We start from the raw sequence: 19,150 nt of genomic DNA, 5'->3' as shown, positions 1-19,150 counted from the left end.
GGACACGATTGGTTATTTATTTAAGAATTCTTGGGGAGTGATCAATAGATTCGGGATTAAGAATTCCATGCCGATAGGATTTTTGTGTTCTGGATCAGCGATCAAAGCCGTGCCTATCGCCATTCTTTCCTGGGAGAACGCCAACGGCTTCCCGTCGTCGATAAAGTGGGAAGATTACAATAAATTCGGTGCTCGAACGTAGGACTCTTGACATGTTAATTGCCATTCAATTCGCCGGGAGCCGGGGAACGGTGGATTCCCTCGAACGAGGGAGAACCCACGAGGACCGCGAGGAAAGAGCCATTAAAGGTGATCGTTGGAGGTGGCCGAAGTCGCAGGGAAATTCGGTCGGTTCATTTCGCGTGATCGTTTCAACAAACGCTCTCTATTCGATGGCAGCCTTGCGAGCCAATCTTCCCTCGGGTTATTCGCATGCCCGCATACCGCATAACCACAACTCACGTGTTCCGCGTACCAGCATTCTGCTCGGTTCTATTGTAATACAGACGTCCGTGCTTTCCAACTTTCGTTGCTTCTAATTTCCGATCGGATGCGTCGCCCTCTTGCGCCCCGTTGATCAAGAATCGATAAGACCCGGTTCTCGAGGAAGTTTAACGAGGATCGTACGATGCTCACTGGGTTCGGGCCTGGTAGCAGGGACCTGGAAAAATCTGAAGAATCTTTGACGGAGCGAGATAGTCTCGCGAGATTTTGATAGATACAGAGGGCTATATGAGATTCAAAGAGAATGGTGGTGTGAGATACACTTTCAGCAACAAGAATTTAATGAAAAGGTGTGTAATGAACCTCGGGGAAGAAAACTTCGAAGAAGAAGAATCTTGCATGACACATAAATCTCATGACAATTGTCGGAATACTAAGAGATAGACTCGAAGAGATTGAAGAAAGCCTTCAATGATTCAAGACACACCTTTAGTCGACGAACCTGAGAAAACTACACATCGAGATGACTACCCTACTTAAAATAATGCCTCCAAGTGCTTCCAGTCACGAACACAGTCAATCCCATGAATATTCGTACCTTCTATGTCTATTGAAGAAGTTTGACTAAATAATAGTTTTACCCAAAATGTTACCAAACAAATTTTTCCTTGTGAATGTATAAACGTGTAGAATCTATTTATGTACATATTTCTAATGAAACATTTATTTGGAAACATCAAACCTGTCCGCATTGGATCCGCCATAATGAATCTTGCAATTCTCATATCAGATTCGTAATTCGCAGTCCAAATAACTCAGAATACCAAGTTTCATGAAGATCTAATAACTTTTTAATACACATGTCGGTCATGTTGAATCCGGCATTTTGAATTTTCCAATTCTGATATCAGCCACGTCGGTATCTCTGACTTCATCGTCACCTGGAGAATAAACAGTACATGTATTTTTGGACTCCGGACAATTTAACACTTCATACTCCTGGTTCAGATTCGAAGCCAGAGTCTCGTAATTGTCGCATCCGTCTGGTATTCTCGGTGCCGAAGGGATTCGCTTGTCAGTCATAAATACATGATGCAAAACGCATTACCGTGACTGCCGCAACTCGATGTATTCGAAAAGTACACGACAATATCCGAGCCAGTACTGTCTTCCAATCGAATCTTTTATACTTTGGAAAGACTTGGACTTCAAAGCAGAGACAAGTTATTGTTCGCAAACATCAGTGTCACCGGATCCTCCAATATCGTCGGATGGACACGGACCGAGCTAAAAATCATCCAACAATGCAGGTCTCGCCAATCCATTCCCAACAGCATCTCGATTCTACCAGCCCAGGGGGATTTTCCCGTGTTCTTCCAGGCACAGTCTGATCTCCGATCCCCACGGTCAATCGTTTTCTGTTTTCCATCATCCTTTTTCTCTTATTGCCTCTAGCTTCCTCCTGCCGGGGCGCGGCGATAGCTGGTCCCTGACGAAATCAGCCATTAATGGGATATTCTACGTACGGGAAAAGCGCCTTTGGTATTCCGTGAAATGAAATCTACTTGAAATGATGGCTTGAAACTTTTCATCGTCGTTACGTAGATAGAATGCAGTTAGCAGAGAAGCTGAGGGTATAGAAAGCTAACAAGGGGAGGCCACGAAGCGTGGGTTACCGATTTTGATGTGCTTCGGCGCAGACCTTCATCGGAAATCAACCGAGCCATGCTTCGACAAGATTGAGGTCAAAGGTTATGGCGTTGGATCCTTTTTGGACCGGGGAGGGTGTCTATAGATCTTTGGAAGACATGTCGTTTTCTTTTATACGGGGGTTGCAAATTTATACTCTTCGAGTTACTGAAGATCTCATAGTGAAGATCAAATAGCGTAACTTACCATTCGAGTCTCTCAATTCGACGTTTATCCATTCCGAGAGATTTCTAAGCCAATCTTCAAGCCAATCTTCAATCGACAAATATTAAATGATTCTTACACCTCTTTCTGCTACGTATCGTTAATATTAGACACGAGCTAATTCTAATCTCTTCATTTCTAAAATTTACTTGAAGTCTCTAAATTTTAATCTTTCGAGTTCCCAACAACGTCAACGCACTCGACGTTTCCTTTTCCTATCGCAATGCTAGTCTCTTCATTTATAAATCTTATTTATTTGAAGTCTCTAAATTTTAATCTTTCGAGTTCCCAACAACGTCAACGCACTCGACGTTTCCTTTTCCTAGCTAAATGTATTTTTAACCGTCGATGATGTGGCCTCGTTGACGCGTACAGTAGCTTTATTCCGCGGCGTTTGGGCGAAACGAAATTCGTGGATCGGAAACAGGGCGGTGGTATCGGTGCATTAGGCAATTGAATCGCGGCGGCGTTTAAGGTGCTCGTTTTTGTCGTCGGGAGTGCATAAATATGACCGTGGAATCGGAAACGGTCTACTCGATATCGCGACGGAGATTTATTGCATTTCGTTCCTTTATGCCGTGGCGTCTCGGTCGCCCTGGCTTCGCTTGTTGTTGCGATATTCTCCACGGAGTTCGAGTCTAGAGGACCTCCCGAGGAGCAGAGTTTGGAGAACCGTTGCCTCATAGGGTATTGAAGTTCTTTTGTTAATGGGCGTAGCGTTCTCATGAATTCCTGAAGAGGCGTTTCGTGGCCATACCGGTGGAACGACGATGAGATTTTTCTGTTCGAAATAAGGCCAAGATCTCGCGCTTGTTTTCTTCATAAAATAGATATGTCAAAATACTCGAACATTTACAATTGGGTTAGTTGTAGTCGATAAAATTCATCCGTCCCAGAAAGCTAAATTCATCGTGAAATTATTTCCAGAACGGTGTTTATAATATTGATGGAATCGATACAACAGCTGGTTAATGTTGTTGTGTAATTAAAGCGACGTCTATAGATTAGGTACATGCATGCATAATATTGCATTTAATTTGTTGACACGTGAAATCAGTTTAGTTTATCGATTGATTTGTTGTTTACCTAATTAACACGCGTTTGCTGGCAATGCAGGAAAATCTATTTGGAACCACGATGTCGTGAAATTTATTCGGCGGAAGATGCTTATTAAAAATAATGAAATATCATAATTGTCACAAAAATCGTATAAGTAAGCTTTCGAAAACCAATGGAATAGACGGTGAAATACGCGAGATGTGTAACGAAATTCGGATGGCGGAAAAGTGATACTTTTTAGAGGTCAGTCTCCGTATCTTTATTTTTCTTTTTTTTTTTTTTCTATCGAAATAATCTGCATACCACGGGGGAAAAAATTGCGAAACAGGGATCCTTTCTCCGGTGGTGGAGAAAACGCTGTGTCAACACTGCAACGGTGAAAATGCAAAAAAGATCTTCGTTCAACGTTCGCTGGTCCGCGCGGCGCGTTGTTATTTACCAAAACCAACGACGACGCTTCGTGATTCGTGTTCCATTTCCTTGTTCTCGTTTTTTGCCCCCCGCCAAGCTTTTGTAATTCGCACGGGGGAGGACAAAAAAAAAAATAAGAGCACCGCGTTATTAGCGTCATACAGCATATACGTGTTTTTTTTGTCACCCCCGATAATAATTACTTCCGACGGTTTACATTCAGTGTTCGCGACACTAAAACGATTGGTTGCCTTTGAAAATCAGTAGGGTGAATATTCTAGAAAGGCAGAACAAGGCTTTCTTCGTGGTATTTCATTTGCAATTTGCAAGGTCTGTCAATTTTTATTCGTGTCATTATTTTTTTGTTGGATACTATTTTATTTCTTTTATTTCTTACCGTAGTTCCATTTTATTTTGATATTTCATTGTTTATGGTAGTTGTCCATTCAAGTTTCTAGAATTTTATTTATGTAATGCTGCTTTCAAAAATGTTCACTTGTTTACTTAGTTATTAATAGATAACAGACGGTTGGATTGTTCTCTGAACTAATAATTCATTATTATCAACAGTGTCTAAGTACAAAGAAAGACATTTTTAACCCATTCACTGGGAATTACGAGATTGCAATTACTCAAGGGATAAGTTTACAGTGAGACACGAATTATTCCAACTAAAAAAATAGTAAATTTAAAAAAAAAAAACAAATTTAATATCACTTTTATTATCAAAATAATAACCTAGCTTACATATTTGTATTAAACCTTGGCGTCCAAGGCAAGGCGATTTAAATTTGCCTGATACTGAATGGGTTTTTGGGATGCGACGTGAATAAGGCGAAACACAAGATAACAAGAACAATATTTATTACTATTGGTGACGACTGTCCGATACCTTCTGACTCACTTCCTAGCTCAAGCATTTATTCTTCTGACCGATCCAAGGTTCTGGCAACCGTCACTTTTATTGATTTGGGCCCCGAGTTTCTCGCACTTATCCAGTCTTTACCGTAGTTACATTTATCATCCTCACCCGCGATAAAAATAAAATTCAATTCACCGTTTCGAAGGGAGTCGAAAAGCGCAATCCACTCAAAATTCCCATTTTGGTATCCCTCGCATCATACCCTATCGTCGCGCTGCATGATGGAATTCGTAGTATCCATGAATTTTATAAGACTGCGGATCCTTAATAATTCCTCTTACGAACGAGCGTCGCGGGCGAGAAAAAGTTTAGAAAGCCTCGTTTTAAAGCGGGAGACACTTAAAAGAAAAACGCGGCGCGTGGAAGTAGTGGTCGGGCGAGTAAGAACGTTTACGAGGGACGTTCGAACGGCGCCGAAGGCGCGACACGCGGGTGCAGTGCGTGCACGCGAGCCTGGACGAAGTTTCGAATGCAGGTAGCGAAGTTTCGAGTGCGTGATCGAAGCTGCAAACGCAATTACGGGAAAATAACCGCAGCGGTGGTTGCGTCTTGTGCGTTCACTAGGACAGTATTGATCTTCTACGTATTTCCCGCCCTCCCGCCTTGCTCTACCCGCCCTCGCGTTGCTCCTCTACGCGCGCTAGCACCGCGTATTATTATTCCTCGTGGACCGTCTTGTTTATACAAAAGATCGCCATTCCGTGCGCGTCAGCGATTAATTAGCTGGACAGAAATTCCCGCCGATCGGCTTTATGCGGATTTCGGTGAAAACCGACTAGGAATCCGACGCCATTCGCGCTTTCTCGTTTTCGAATATTTCGACTCGATCTCGGTCTCGAATTGCTGATCGACCCCGGAATGGACTCTGTCATAGATGATGAACGCGATAGCAGGATCATTATCTTTGTCGTTTCGTTTTAATGGGTCCGTCGATGACCGGAATTTTTCCCAAAGAGTGGACACGCGAGGACACACCTAGTACTCGATTGCTCTTCGACATTTTCATTCTTTATGGAGACAATTTTTCGTTGATAAGCACTTCGTCATTTTATTTTAGAGTTATTCTCAGAACCCATACAAATTATATCCACGTCTTTGTATTACTCACAACTTACCATTTTTCCCCAATTTTTCCCAAAGAGTGGACACGCGAGGACACACCTAGTACTTGATTGCTCTTCGACATTTTCATTCTTTATGGAGACAATTTTTCGTTGATAAGCACTTCGTCATTTTATTTTAGAGTTGTTCTCAGAACCTATACAAATTATATCCACGTGTTTGTATTCCTCACAACTTACCATTTTTAACACTTTATCTACCGGGCTATTTAGAAACAGTCTTTAATTCAAAAAGAATTTTCTACAGTAGCGTATGCCAATCTAGGCAAATAATTCTGGTCAATAATTCCTCCATGCTGTTACTGGGTACATTGAAAGCCAAGTCTGTTTCCAAACACTGAACATTGTAAGTACGCAACCCCTAACACAGTAAATAAATTCAGAAAGCTAACTACTTGAATTAAAAAATAAATAAGCTCCCGGTAAATAAAATGTTAAATATTTTTAGAATAATTTACGAATAACGATGCCTGTGAGTCGCAAGCTTCAATTTTTATCTCTGCGATCATTATTTTTCCGAATAATATTATATACGTAACGTTAGCAGAGTTCTAATAATATCCTCGTAATCATTCTGATAACGTTGCCTGCGCCGATTTCATTCTGCGTTTTCAATTCGATTTAATTATTTAAAATCCTTGACGCGCCCCATTTTGTTTCGTCGTTGACGAGAACTCGCTTCAAGAGTAGTAGGGATGGGAGAAATCAATTACGACAATTGATCTTTTCCCCGTTTCTGTTTCTTGCGGCTTGTTTTGTTCTAATGGATTTTTAATGACGAGATTCTTTTCGAGTGACGCCGAACGGTCGACGGGGAGGGGGCGGTGGAGAGTTCCAACTAATTTTCTCATCACTTTGCGCGCCGCATGTCGAGGAATATTCTGCGTTTAATTTCTGGATTTTCCTTTCTGATTGCGTTCCGTTTTAACCGATTATTTGATAACGAGAATGTTTCGCGAGAAATTAAATTGCGGGGCTCTCCGATGTTTCTCCGTTTCGTCTTATTGTGTGTTCGGTTTGTCGAATCGGTCGATAACGAGACCGCGCTTTTTATGTTTTTTCATCGTTTCGCTACCGTTTCGTTATCACGGATTATTGAAGACGAGAACGTTCTGCGAACGAGGGTATTTCGCATCGGGAGCCGCATTGTTTAACGCCGTAAATCTGCCGACTATGGTGACCAAGCAACGCCCGTTTATTCGATGATAATACCCATTTGTGAATGCTGTGTGCTGAATATAGTTTTCCAAAAACTCGACGTCAAGTCTGATTTTCATCTTGTTTGCGAGATGGCTCGGGCGATAGCGGAATTTATGGTTAGTATAGTGGTCACGTTCCCTTATACCGGTCACGATTTTATACATTTTCTTTCGTCCGAAATGGATAATCGTACAAAATTGTTAAAATTGCCCCGATGTCACGTACCTCTGTTTGCGTTATTACACCGGCAGTAACGTGTCGCGCGAACGTAATTAGTTTCCACGGTGTAAAGTGCACTCTCTTTGCTCTGCCGATATTCCGTTTAACGAGATTCTTACGCGCCGGTTTACTGGATATCCTTGATTGCGTAACCATTATTCTATCGATTGAACTTCGACAGAGTGCAGTTACGTATCCATCGCCATTCGGAGCATTTCTCGCATCGAATTATCGGAATTGCACGAAACGTTGACTGAATTTTCGCGAAGCATCATACCCCGCGCCTGGAGCTTCGAGAAACACTTAATGGAACGTTCCTATAATCGATTAGACGATTTGCAAGTTTTTATTTTAATTTTTCAACTGGTGGATCTGATGATCGACCTACAGCGACATCTGTCAAAGAAAATGGCATCCAAGATCGTCCAAGATCGCTCACTTGCTATTTTCGGAGACGATTTTCTCTAAAACAATGCCTCGTAAAAAGAACCTAAACCTTGCATTTTCCACATACTCTGTGACGATAAACAAATCCATACTTTCTTTCGCCTCAAAACTTTCTCGCTCCTTTTAATAAACGCGACAAATATTCCGCGGGTATCTGTGCACAATGGGAAACAAAGATGGCCACCAATCCGGCGCGATCGTAGTCCAAGATCGCTCACTTGCTATTTTCGGAGACGATTTTCTCTAAAACAATGCCTCGTAAAAAGAACCTAAACCTTGCATTTTCCACATACTCTGTGACGATAAACAAATCCATACTTTCTTTCGCCCCAAAACTTTCTCGCTTCTTTTAATAAACGCGACAAATATTCCGCGGGTATCTGTGCACAATGGGAAACGAAGATGGCCGCGAATCCGGCGCGATTGTGGTGCAATATGCGAACGAGTTTCGTCGAGATTCCCTGGCAGTTTCAAATTTGATAGCGTGCGCGGCGGCATGAAGGAATCCTCGTATTTTCCCCGGCATCAAGTTTGCCCTTTCGGATTTCGCGAATTTCATTGTTACATGCAGCACACAGAGGGACTCCCGTTGCGTTGCAAATTGCGTTCGTGTTGCGCGCGATTATGAAGAATTTACAGTCGGCCGGGTTTAAGCTTCACCCTTATGAAATATTCCTCGGGTTGTTTGTTTGTTTGATGTTCACCACGAGGTAAAGGGGTGTGTTGCATTGGTACGGCGCGAACGGCGTGCATATTTTAATGACGGTTCCATTATTCGTGGATCTTAATGCGACTTAAATGACCGTATTTACCCTGTAACATAAATAAATGGAAGCGACACGAGCCAGTTTCTTGGTCGCGCCTTCTTTGCCTCTCGTGGCTGAATGTTAGACGCGAGAGTGGCGAGGATTATTATTTCGAAGCCTGTGAAAATTTATTTCCTTTCTTAAACGCATTATAAAAAGATCCATTGAAATTAGATTCTATTCATACGAGAATCGTTCGAAAACGAATCAAACTGGACTGGAAGTTTAATTAGTCGCGCGTTTGGAAATTGGTGCATAATAGAGTACGTAGAATGTCGAACTGAACCACAAATCTGTGGCTAGCGCCTGGACAGCAGGATTAAAGGTTTAGATTTAAACTGGTCGCGGATTACTGGTAAAGAGGTCCGAATCTAAGCGTCGAATCGGAATTGCAGAATTGAACCGCGGACGGAGGAGCTGTAAAATTCCGAATCGAGGCGAGATTATGTTAGCAGAGCTACGAGTTTAATTACAAAACTGCCACGAAATGGCACCGAATTACGTCACTGGTCCAGAAAGCTGTAAAATCCCATTAGCCGATCTCAGATTACACCTGCAGGATTTCAAATTTAATCCACAATAAGACCACGAATACTGAAAACTATAAAATTTCAACTTCACCTGATATGAAACCGGCAGAATTAGGGGGCGAAACTGGGTCACAAGTTTGCGCCGTGGTAAAATCACAATTTGACCCTAGACGAATTTAATTAAAAACTACATTTAATTCAAACTCGGACCGCGAATAGTGGAAACTATACTGTTCGAAATTGGCCCGAAATTCGAAATGTTTTTCCACGAGTGGTACGAGCGGCAGGAAACTTGATAACCACAAAACGATGTTTTGTTTTGCCCGGTCAATCTCGATCACATTTAGTCCACACTTGGAAAAATTAACTTACAATATTTCGACAAATTCGAGCAACCAAGGTATCGAGTTCAAATTGAATCGGAAAAATGACCCGGGCGCGCTACAACGAGAGCTGGAAATATAAAACCGAGATACGACGAGCAGAATTTACACGTAACTCGTTCGCGAATTTATAGTCCTCTAAAATCTCCATTCAGCCGAACATTAAAGCTACAGAACTCTCGGGTTGGTACCGCGATCGGTGCACTTCGAGTCCCAAAATTGCGTCGTACAAGTTGGAACCGCGAGACCCCGAAGTTGTCCCGCGAAATTAAAGTCGCGCAGTTTCGAATTTAATTAGAAAATCTCAGGCGGTTCCTGTTTCGCGTCCGATGTCAAAACGAGGAGCGCGGAGTTTCGGATCGCGCCGCAAATTCCGTGCCTTCGAATTTCCGAATTCGACCGCAAAATAGACCGCGTCGAAGATCTCGAATCGCCTCGTAAAATCGTTGCTTCGAATTTCTCTCGAAATCAGCCCCTGAATACTCGCTTCGCGGGCCCGCGAATTTAAAAAAAACAAATTCCACGCGATATCAAGATTTAGCTTGGCTGTCGCTTCCACGCGGGCCATTATCTTTGACCTGTAAATCAATTTTCGTTGCCGCCCGCTCGACCGAAAAATCCGCCGCGAAAATATTTGCGAGAATCGTATCTCTCTTTCCAGCCTGCCGCTGGAAAATCCCGTTCGATTGATCGTTACTGCGCCATTCATGACGCTGAAATGTAATTAATTAACTTTCGGCCGGCTGTTCGATAAATCGTATGCTCTTTTTTTTTCCCGTGTTTTCCTTTTTTGCTTCCCTCGCAGTTTTTCCCGTCCGGAGAATTTTGGCGCGGCTCTGACACGTTTTTATTAAACGTTACTGGGGGAATTATTGTTGAGCCCCGAGTGAATCTACGCAGGAATGCGCTTTGCGAAATCGCGAGGAATATTAGGAAACAAAGATGGTCTATGCGTCGATATTCTCTAGTTATAACATCGTTGTGGCCTGTACGCTAAAATTGAAAACTGTGATAGAGTCTCCATAAAAAAGTAAATCGAAAATATTCGACAGATTTTTGTCACACGAGGCTTTGTTTCGAAGGAAATTGAGTTCGAACGCACGTGGGGCACGCCGAGCGACGCGTCCCCCAATTTGTTGTATCCGCAAAGTCGATTTTCGTGGGAACAAAGCCTCGTATGGAAAAGTTAATGGTACTTTTTTGATTTATTTTTTCATGCGGAATCTGTTTATCGTGGACTCAATCCTCGACTGATTAATCGCTTGACTCTCATCTTTGGATCGACTGAAATGTTCCGACTAGAAATCTCCGCGATCAGTAATTTAGCCAGTGTTCTCGGGATAAAAATTGAACTCGTCGAGGCTGTCATCGTTTCGATCAACGCGATAGAGCTCTTGTCAGATGATGCACTCCACCGCGCACTGATTTTTCTCTAACCGTCCACTCTGCGCGCATTGCTAGGTAGGTCTCGCACAAATGAATCAATCACTCAGGGAAGAAAAATTGCCGAGTACCTTCGGTAGGAATTCAAACGGAATCTTCATTCATTATTTAAATATAAGAAGCTACGGGAAAGGAAAATTAGTTTAATTTCTTGGAGAACGAGGAGAGATTAAGATTACGTCTTCCTTTTCTTCCATAAATGTTGCAACGAGAAAAAAGGTCAAGGGTTGTATTCTTTCCTTTAGGAATTAAATTCCAAGGTCGTTCGTTTTGGAGTGATTCGACTTCCTGGCCCCTTTAGGGCTTTGATAAACTGGCGCGTGTCACGATGGGGTGAAAAGTGCGAATCGTCGGACAGAAATGAGTCCGTGGTCGATAATCAGCGCTCGCGCAACACGTTAAAGTGGCATTATAACACTCTTATCGGGCCGACATGACGTACGGGACCGTGTCCTGAAAGAGTTAATGGCGATGGAGCATGGCGGCGCGAGAGAGACCGCGGCCGTCGTGAATCCTTTGGTATCGTAGCACGGTGTCGATGGCGTGTTCGATTGTATCGCGACCCATGATCCCCATCCCCGTTATTTATTGCCGAAATCCGGCTGTTTTTTTGTTAATGGATCCCCGCAGAATTTTGTGTGCTACACGCGAGATAGGAAGTGCCTGGTTTTTCGTTTTTGTAACCAGAAATAGGGTACCAATCCAATCACACGCTCATTAATACCGATGCGTATCAATCGACGGCTGTGCTGAAGTATGAAACGAGCGTCGAAGTTTTCATTTGGTGTAGAATGAATCGAGAAGACAATTCAGACGATAAGGAGTTAGGTTGAGGCTTAACAAATTGGATGGTTGGATGATTATATATGAAAGGAATGTTTGTATCGATAGCAAATTTTAACAGTAGATTCCTTGCTTTCTCTGGAGTAACATAGGCTATGTTATTTTAAGAAAAATGATAGCAAAGTTTGCACGGTATATACAAATTCGTTTCGTTCGGTGAATTGTCTATTTTCGTCTAGGAGTCGATGAAAATGCCACGATGTGACGACAAAAAATATATATATTCGATAATTCTATAATCTGACATTAGAATAATTCTAAATTCTACGATACGATGATATTTGAATATTTTTGGTGGAGCAGAGGAATTATTTTGACGCCGAGAGAATTCGTTTTTGAATATTCGCTGAAAGCTGAAATTTATTAGGAAGCGTGTAAAAGTATCAAATCACTTTTCTCCGTTATTTCAAAATAATTATTTTTGTGCTGTACAAGGTAATAATTCTTGATCAGATTTTTAATTTACGCGATAAATTAAAAGGTAACTCGGGCAATATTGCGAAACAGCATTTAAATTTCCCACGGGAGAAAAATTACAACGTGCCCGATAAAGGGTTTCGGTGGTATGTATGAAGCATAAGGGACGAGCGGTGGAGTGCCATAACCACTTACATTCGCAAGGATAAGCACTGCCTGGACGATCTCGGTGCTCTTCGCGGTTACGTGGGCACCTACGTTCTTTCTCAAACGGCACGGAACGTACTCGCGCATTCTCTCCGACCGCAGAAATACGGAAGCACTTGTTAAAACGAAAAGGAAGATTGAACGTTCAAATTCGCGGCTCCAACTACTCAGAATTTATTCCTACTAGGCATATATTTCCTCGCGGTGAAAAGTTTCGTCCGAAATTTACATGTGCTTTAAAATGCGTCGCTACGAGCCAGATCGCAGTTTCTCGTTTTTGCCCCAAAACGAAAATTATGGCACTTCGGTGGTCCCGATTTCTTTCCCGGACAAATCTAATTTCGAATTAATTCCGTTATATTTGATTTTTTATCGAAATGGTAAATATATACCTTCTATAGTCTCCGCGTTTCGTTATTTTCAGCGAATTCACTCTCAGAATGAAGCGATTTCCTGCGAAATTTATATCGCGAGTGGTCCTTCAAAGTTCGTAATGTATTATTTTTCTGGGAGATAAAAAATCGCCGTTATTCTATTTCGCAGCGAAACACGTTATTCCCTGTTTTATTTAAAAATACAATTTGTCGTTTCGGTTCCTTCCTCTTGTGACGATAAATTTTATTGGATTTCAGATACATCGAATAATGGTGGGATATTCCTTTATTAAATTCGATTTTATCGTTTGTACGTACATAAAATATGTTTCTGAGCAATTCGGTGCATTATAACACACGGAGTAATAGTGTTTCGTTCTTTATGAACATTATAAAATGTATGACACGCTAGATGTTGCGCATTATTAATTATTTATTTTAGTACAGGCGATAGCCACGATAGGAGTCTTTCAAATTTTTATCCTAAATGTGACTACAATAATATCCACTTCTTATCACTTAATATCACTATCTTGAAGGTCACACATTTAACAGCCACTATTCGAGGCCTCGAAACCGGACCGACATCTTGAAAAGCATTCTTTCAATTTTCCGTCGAGTTCCGTCTTGGCAACCACACTAAACGTTGCTTTTCTTTCTGTTGCAGCTCTATCGGCACACGTACCTGGCCCACTACAAGATCGTGAACCTGCAAACCTCGTAAGTAAACGAGCCGCGCGCTGCCCCGGGCCATTTAGGATAATCGTATCTCAAACTTATTCCGCGGCCGAGTTTAGATTTGCATTTTAATCTTCGCGCTACCGAGGGGACTGGAAACGGCTGGCGGCCCTCGAATTACGGCCAGCCCGCGAATTTCAGGCCGTCTTAAACGCGGGAAAGGTCTCCGACGCCCCCGCCATCGGCGAACTTCGTCCCCGCGGTTCTGGACGTTAATTCGACCGTTTAAGAGTACTTATATCACGATTAGCCTGGCCGACTGCTCGCCCTCGGATTCGTTTTTCACCCTCTTTGCCTGTGGCTTAACCACCCCTGCAATTTCACTGCCTAGGTGGCAGCAGAGTCTGTCGGAAACACGTGCTCGACAATTCCGGGTACTTAATAGGAAACGAAGGCTGCTATTTCATTAATGGACACCGCGTATGTTACTATGGAACATTGTTCGATTACTGCAGAGAATCGTGGAGCAGGTGGTATGATTATTTTGAAAGGATTGTGGTAGACGTAACTCGTTTCTTTAATGTTACTAAAAGATAGGTGGAAATAGAGCTTTAGTTCCCCTCGATTTGTCAGTTATCAAATTCATTATTCAACTATTACACCTAACGTAAAACTGAAGCTTTCAGTATAATTCGACCATGAATTCCTTCCTTTAGCATCCTTAAAAAAAAATAGGTGGGAATGGAGCTTTAGTCTCCCTCGATTTTTCAGTTATCCAACCATTATAAGTTAAACTGAAGTTTTCAGTATAATTCGACCATGAAATCCTTCCTTTAGCATCCTTAAAAAAAATAGGTGGGAATGGAGCTTTAGTCTTCCTCGATTTTTCAGTTATCAAACCATTATACGTAAAACTAGAGCTTTCAGTATAATTCGACCATGAATTCCTTCCTTTAGCATCCTTAAAAAAAAATAGGTGGAAATGTAGCTTTAGCCACCCTCAATTTTTCAATAGGTGGAAATCTAGCTTTAGTCTCCCTAAATTTTTCCGTCAACCAACTCCTTATTCAACCATTACACCTAACGTAAACCTAAAGCTTTCAGTATAATACGACCTTGAATTTCTTTCCTGAACTAGCCTTGATATTCCATCGATCCCAGAATTTCCTTCCCTAATAGAATATAATGGTGATTACGATGTCCTTGGAAACTATGGCCAGTACGCGGTCGCGAATTCCAGCAAGTCGAGGAAAATTTACGCGTTGCTTTATATAACGTTCCCCAGGGGAGAGACTCGGGTAAAAAATAAAGGACGAAACAACCAATATTGTTCGAAGAGTTCGAAAATACTTTCCTTTGGTGCGAGGGGGAGGCTTCCTCACTCTTTACAAGAGTATTTTAAACTTCAGCCCTTCAACTCGAAGTTATACGATGGCCGTAGATGAAAGCCGTCTTTCAAACTCGGAGAGAATACCGCGCTAGCAGGGAAACGCCGGCGCCGCGCCGCGCGGGAACGCGTGATGTCACCTGAGTTATTCTTTAATGACTTCCGGAGAATATTTAAATTTGTCACGGCGCCGTGAACACGAGAGACTTCAATTATTTGAGCGCGCGCAGTCTCTAAATACAGTCCTCCCCTAACTACGTAATCATAACTTTGGGCTCTTCGGCGTGACACAGTTTCTGTACATAGCCCGCGCTGACTTTTTGGTCGCAACTCCCGGCTAACTGCAGCCATCATTACGTCCAGGGTTGCTCCAGACGCGGCCCGAACCCCTGGAATTATTATTTCACCGCTGATATGCAATCCTGTTCGATATTATTCATATTAATCCACTTTCGGACACGTTTAACTAATTCCTTTTATCCACATATTTCGTTCATTAGGTTTTGTACTCCATTTCAGAGGCAAAAAATAATGAACGAATGTAATTTGAGGTGAAAAGAATCTCTTTTTGCGAACGAGTATTATTTATACTAATTCACGTTCTGAAAAGCACCCTATTTCTCACCCTAAGTCGCTGACACATTGCTGACCGGCAATTTTACACAAAATGGACTTCCTGTTACTATATCGTAATTGAATATGAAATTAAAATAATCTAAATAAGCTCCAATAAACTCTATTTATATTTTACATTCACATCTCTTACATAACTATACAATTTTTTTATATCGCCCCGGGTTTCATAAATGCAAGTGCAAACACGAGTTAACCGGTCAGCATTTCGTATCAACCTCTGGTGGCTCCCCTTAAAAAGCTCCCTTCGTATGAAAAAGCTCCTAAGAACATCGAGAAGACAGAGAACGATCCCGTTCGTGGTTCCGCGAGATTCTTTATCACACATTCCTGCGGGCGCAACAAACGATCCCAATTAGCGATCGAGAACAAAGAAGAGAGGGACCCGTCTTCGTTGCTTTGACGTCGGAGCGCAATTGCAGCGAAATTGCTTGGGACAAAAGTGGCCGGTATTACAGGGTAGAAAAGAATGTCAAGCTCCAGAATTATCGAGTTGTAATTGCGAGGGCAGCTCTCGGCACGTCGCTGGTTTAGGAATGGTGTCAGCTCATTTGTGGCGGACCTTTCGCGACGTATCAGCCCGTTTCGCGATTCTTTGTGTGCTTTGTTGTAATTACAGCTCATGCTGCGCCCGTGATCAACGTGCAGTATGTATCTAATCAAGGCCTAATGTACAAGACCTGGTGCACGCCTAATTGCTGGCCGAAGCAGGCCACGTTGTCTGTTTTATCGATAATGTGGTCTGTTTTAACGAGGGAATGCTCTGTATTTGAATCATTCGTTGCGCGAATCGATTAATTCCATTAAACAAAAAGTTGAGAAACGCGATCCAAATGGCCTTCTGGAATATTTATTGTTCAATGGTCAAATTGTGTCTTTTAATGCTGTTGATCTTTATTATTCTGGAAAATTATTATAAATATGTCTACGAAATTTGCCTACGTCTACGCCTTATGTTTACTTTTTTTAAGTGGCTCCTCTGAACAAATGAATCGTGGTGCGTGAATGTTTAGATTATTGGTTTGAATGTCGAGCGAATGTTTATATGATTGGATGGGACATTCCTTAGTGCGTTTGTTTACACAAGCGATACGTGAGAACGAAAACAAAAATGTCTGTGACGCTTGAGCGAACGAATGGTTAATTCCTAGGTTAGTTCCGTGAGAGAATTCGTGAAGAGCAGTCACGCGAGCTACGCGAGTGTCTCTAGTAAAAGTTAAATTATGTATAAGTCGCATCTTAATTCTACACCCGATGACCGCCACAAATATAAAAAGGTGACTATACCAAGCTATGCTTTGACACTTGACACTTTATCTACCGAGCTATTTAGAAACAGTCTTTAATTCCAATTATAGAATAATTGGATTTAATTTTTTTAATCCTAACTACATATGTTTAATTCTAACTTTAATTCTAATATGCCAATCTAGGCTGACAATAATTCCTCCATACTATTACTGAGTACATTGAAAGCCAAGTCTGTTTCCAAACACCAACAACACGGTAAATAAATTCAAACAACTAAATACTGCAATTAAAAAGCCTATAAATAGCCTCCCGGTAAAGAAAGCGTCAAGATCTTTCAAAAATTGAAGTTAACCGATTCGTGCAGCGAATTTATCATTTACCCGAGTTGTTTCCAGCACGTCGATAGAATGAGAATCGGGTTTATTCAAATGAAAATCTTCTCGGTGCATCGTCCAACGTTGTCACGTATTATATGGGAACGTAAACGTTCAAAAATAGTTCTCAAGTGGTTTATGAGTGCGTTAACTGTTTGAAAGTTCGCTTCGCGCGCAACGCGGGGCAACATAAACAAACAATGTTGAAAGTTTCCGGCAACCAAGTACACGGGAGTGGCGAAATTACCTGAGAAGTTAAGAACAAAAACTCGCTGGCTAGGGCAACGCGCATGAATGACTCCGACAACGTGACTGGCACGACGAATGAAGTGGCGCGCAAAGAGCCGTGGAACTCCGCGATGAGGGGGCTGGAGGGGGCAGAGGGGGTGGTAAAATGTTACCATTTCTGCTCGTGACATTTTTCTTGGAGACGCGCGGACTGTTAACAGCGCGAGGAATTTTCGGGAGCGCGTCGAAAATGAAATTCGCCGCAGATATGAATCCCGGGTTTCAATTTGCCAATCAAAATGGCGCGGTGTTTCGCCCTTCGAAACGTTCGATGGAAATTAGGAAAAGGGACGGGGAATGGATTCGTTGATTAAATCTGGGATCCTTTACCTAATTAAATCATTCCACGTGGTGCGAAATGCGAACGTTTTATAATTAATAATAACGCTTGGAGACCTTTCATGGCAGCCGTAGGTGGAATTAATTCTCCTTCTCGGATTAAATTTCGCTCCCTTAAATTTCGCTTTGCACCTGACACTTACCAATAACAGAGGAATACATATCTATTAAATCCACTGCTTCTTTTTAAATTTCTTGACATCGTCGATATGTTTAGGCACGCCATATTTAATTTTCACCAATCTGATCTGACCAGTGAAAAAGAGGATTGCCGAATGCTCCGAAGCGCCCGGCGAATAAGACGATGCTGTCTTCCGATAAGGGAACTGGGAAAGACACTGCTTGGCTCGGAATTCCCGCGACGGGAAGCGATTTTCGCTTTTAAACCGAGACTAAACTCTCCTACAGATCCATTTTTTATGCGGAGATAACAGTATTAATACTAGCGAAGATTTTAATCCCAAAGTGCCCTTCCCGGTACAGAATCTCGTATATCTAACCGCTGCGGCGTTACTCCGCAGCCAATAGAGCGTTTTACAGCCAGGTATTCCCCGTCGACCAGCGGCGGAATTCGAAAATGAAAAAAAAAGGAAGGAAACGCTCCGGTTCGATCGTGCGGAATAAAAATTGATAGAATTCCATGCGTGCGCGAAGAGTATCGGTCGTAATCAAATTCGCTTAAATGACTTGATCCGAGGTCGGAACGGGAAAGCTTGATTGAACAAACACAGCGGCCAGAAACGGGCGAATTCTTTTCCGTCGCGACGATTCCGATGGAATTTTTCGGGACGTAGTTCGAAAAAAATAAAACCGTCCAAGCGTCCCAATCCCAACGGATCTGACGAGCAACAAACGACTCGATCCGCCCCCGTTAATCGCGAATGACAAATTATCGCTGCGGTTCGACGCTGCAGGGGCAACGTAGTTTCATTGATTCAATTTGAAACTACGTTACTTTGTCATCCCACTGGAACCTTCCGCGCTCGCCATTGGCTCAAAATCTTCGATAAAAGTTGCATAGAAGCCCGTGGATTACTCTATTTGGCCAATCGATATGGCTCACGGTAGTGTGCTGGGAATCGTGGATGTTTGACAAGTGTCGCGTTGTTATTTCCGACTTGATATAAACACAGCTTATCGAGAATCGTTCTAAAGGATGATGAGTGCAATTTCACGTGCGGCAGTCTTAATCCTGCGACACTTATCCATGAATAGCTCTAAATTACGTAGGCTTGTAATCCGCTTAAAATTTATTTAGTTAGCCTAGAACCAATATGAAGACATAATTATTATTTCGTGGTTGTAGGCCTCAATATAAACACACCTCATCGAGAATCTTTTTGAAGGAAGATAAATGCAATTACATTTCACGTTCTTCCATCGATAAGGGTCGCGAGGTCTTAACCCTGCGACATTTAGTTCGCGTAGAACCACCAAGAGAACATAATTATTATTTCATA

General features: G+C 42.2%; 1 protein-coding gene across 4 annotated transcripts in view; it reads left to right on the top strand.

Moving 5' to 3' along the window:
- LOC128893065 (venom dipeptidyl peptidase 4-like) overlaps positions 1 to 19,150 on the top strand; it is a 242,056-nt gene that overhangs the window by 115,883 nt on the left and 107,023 nt on the right. For all 4 annotated transcript variants that reach the window (XM_054153815.1, XM_054153814.1, XM_054153813.1 and 1 more), the window contains one exon: positions 13,408 to 13,460. In XM_054153815.1, coding sequence (XP_054009790.1) covers positions 13,408 to 13,460 — 53 coding nt within the window. The remainder of the gene's footprint in view (positions 1 to 13,407; positions 13,461 to 19,150) is intronic.

This window comes from Hylaeus anthracinus, unplaced genomic scaffold (genome assembly GCF_026225885.1).
Source record: "Hylaeus anthracinus isolate JK02 unplaced genomic scaffold, UHH_iyHylAnth1.0_haploid 2, whole genome shotgun sequence".
Taxonomy (NCBI): Eukaryota; Metazoa; Arthropoda; class Insecta; order Hymenoptera; family Colletidae; genus Hylaeus; species Hylaeus anthracinus.
The sequence above is the reverse complement of the archived record's forward strand: the minus strand, read 5'-3'. Positions and strand labels throughout refer to the sequence as shown.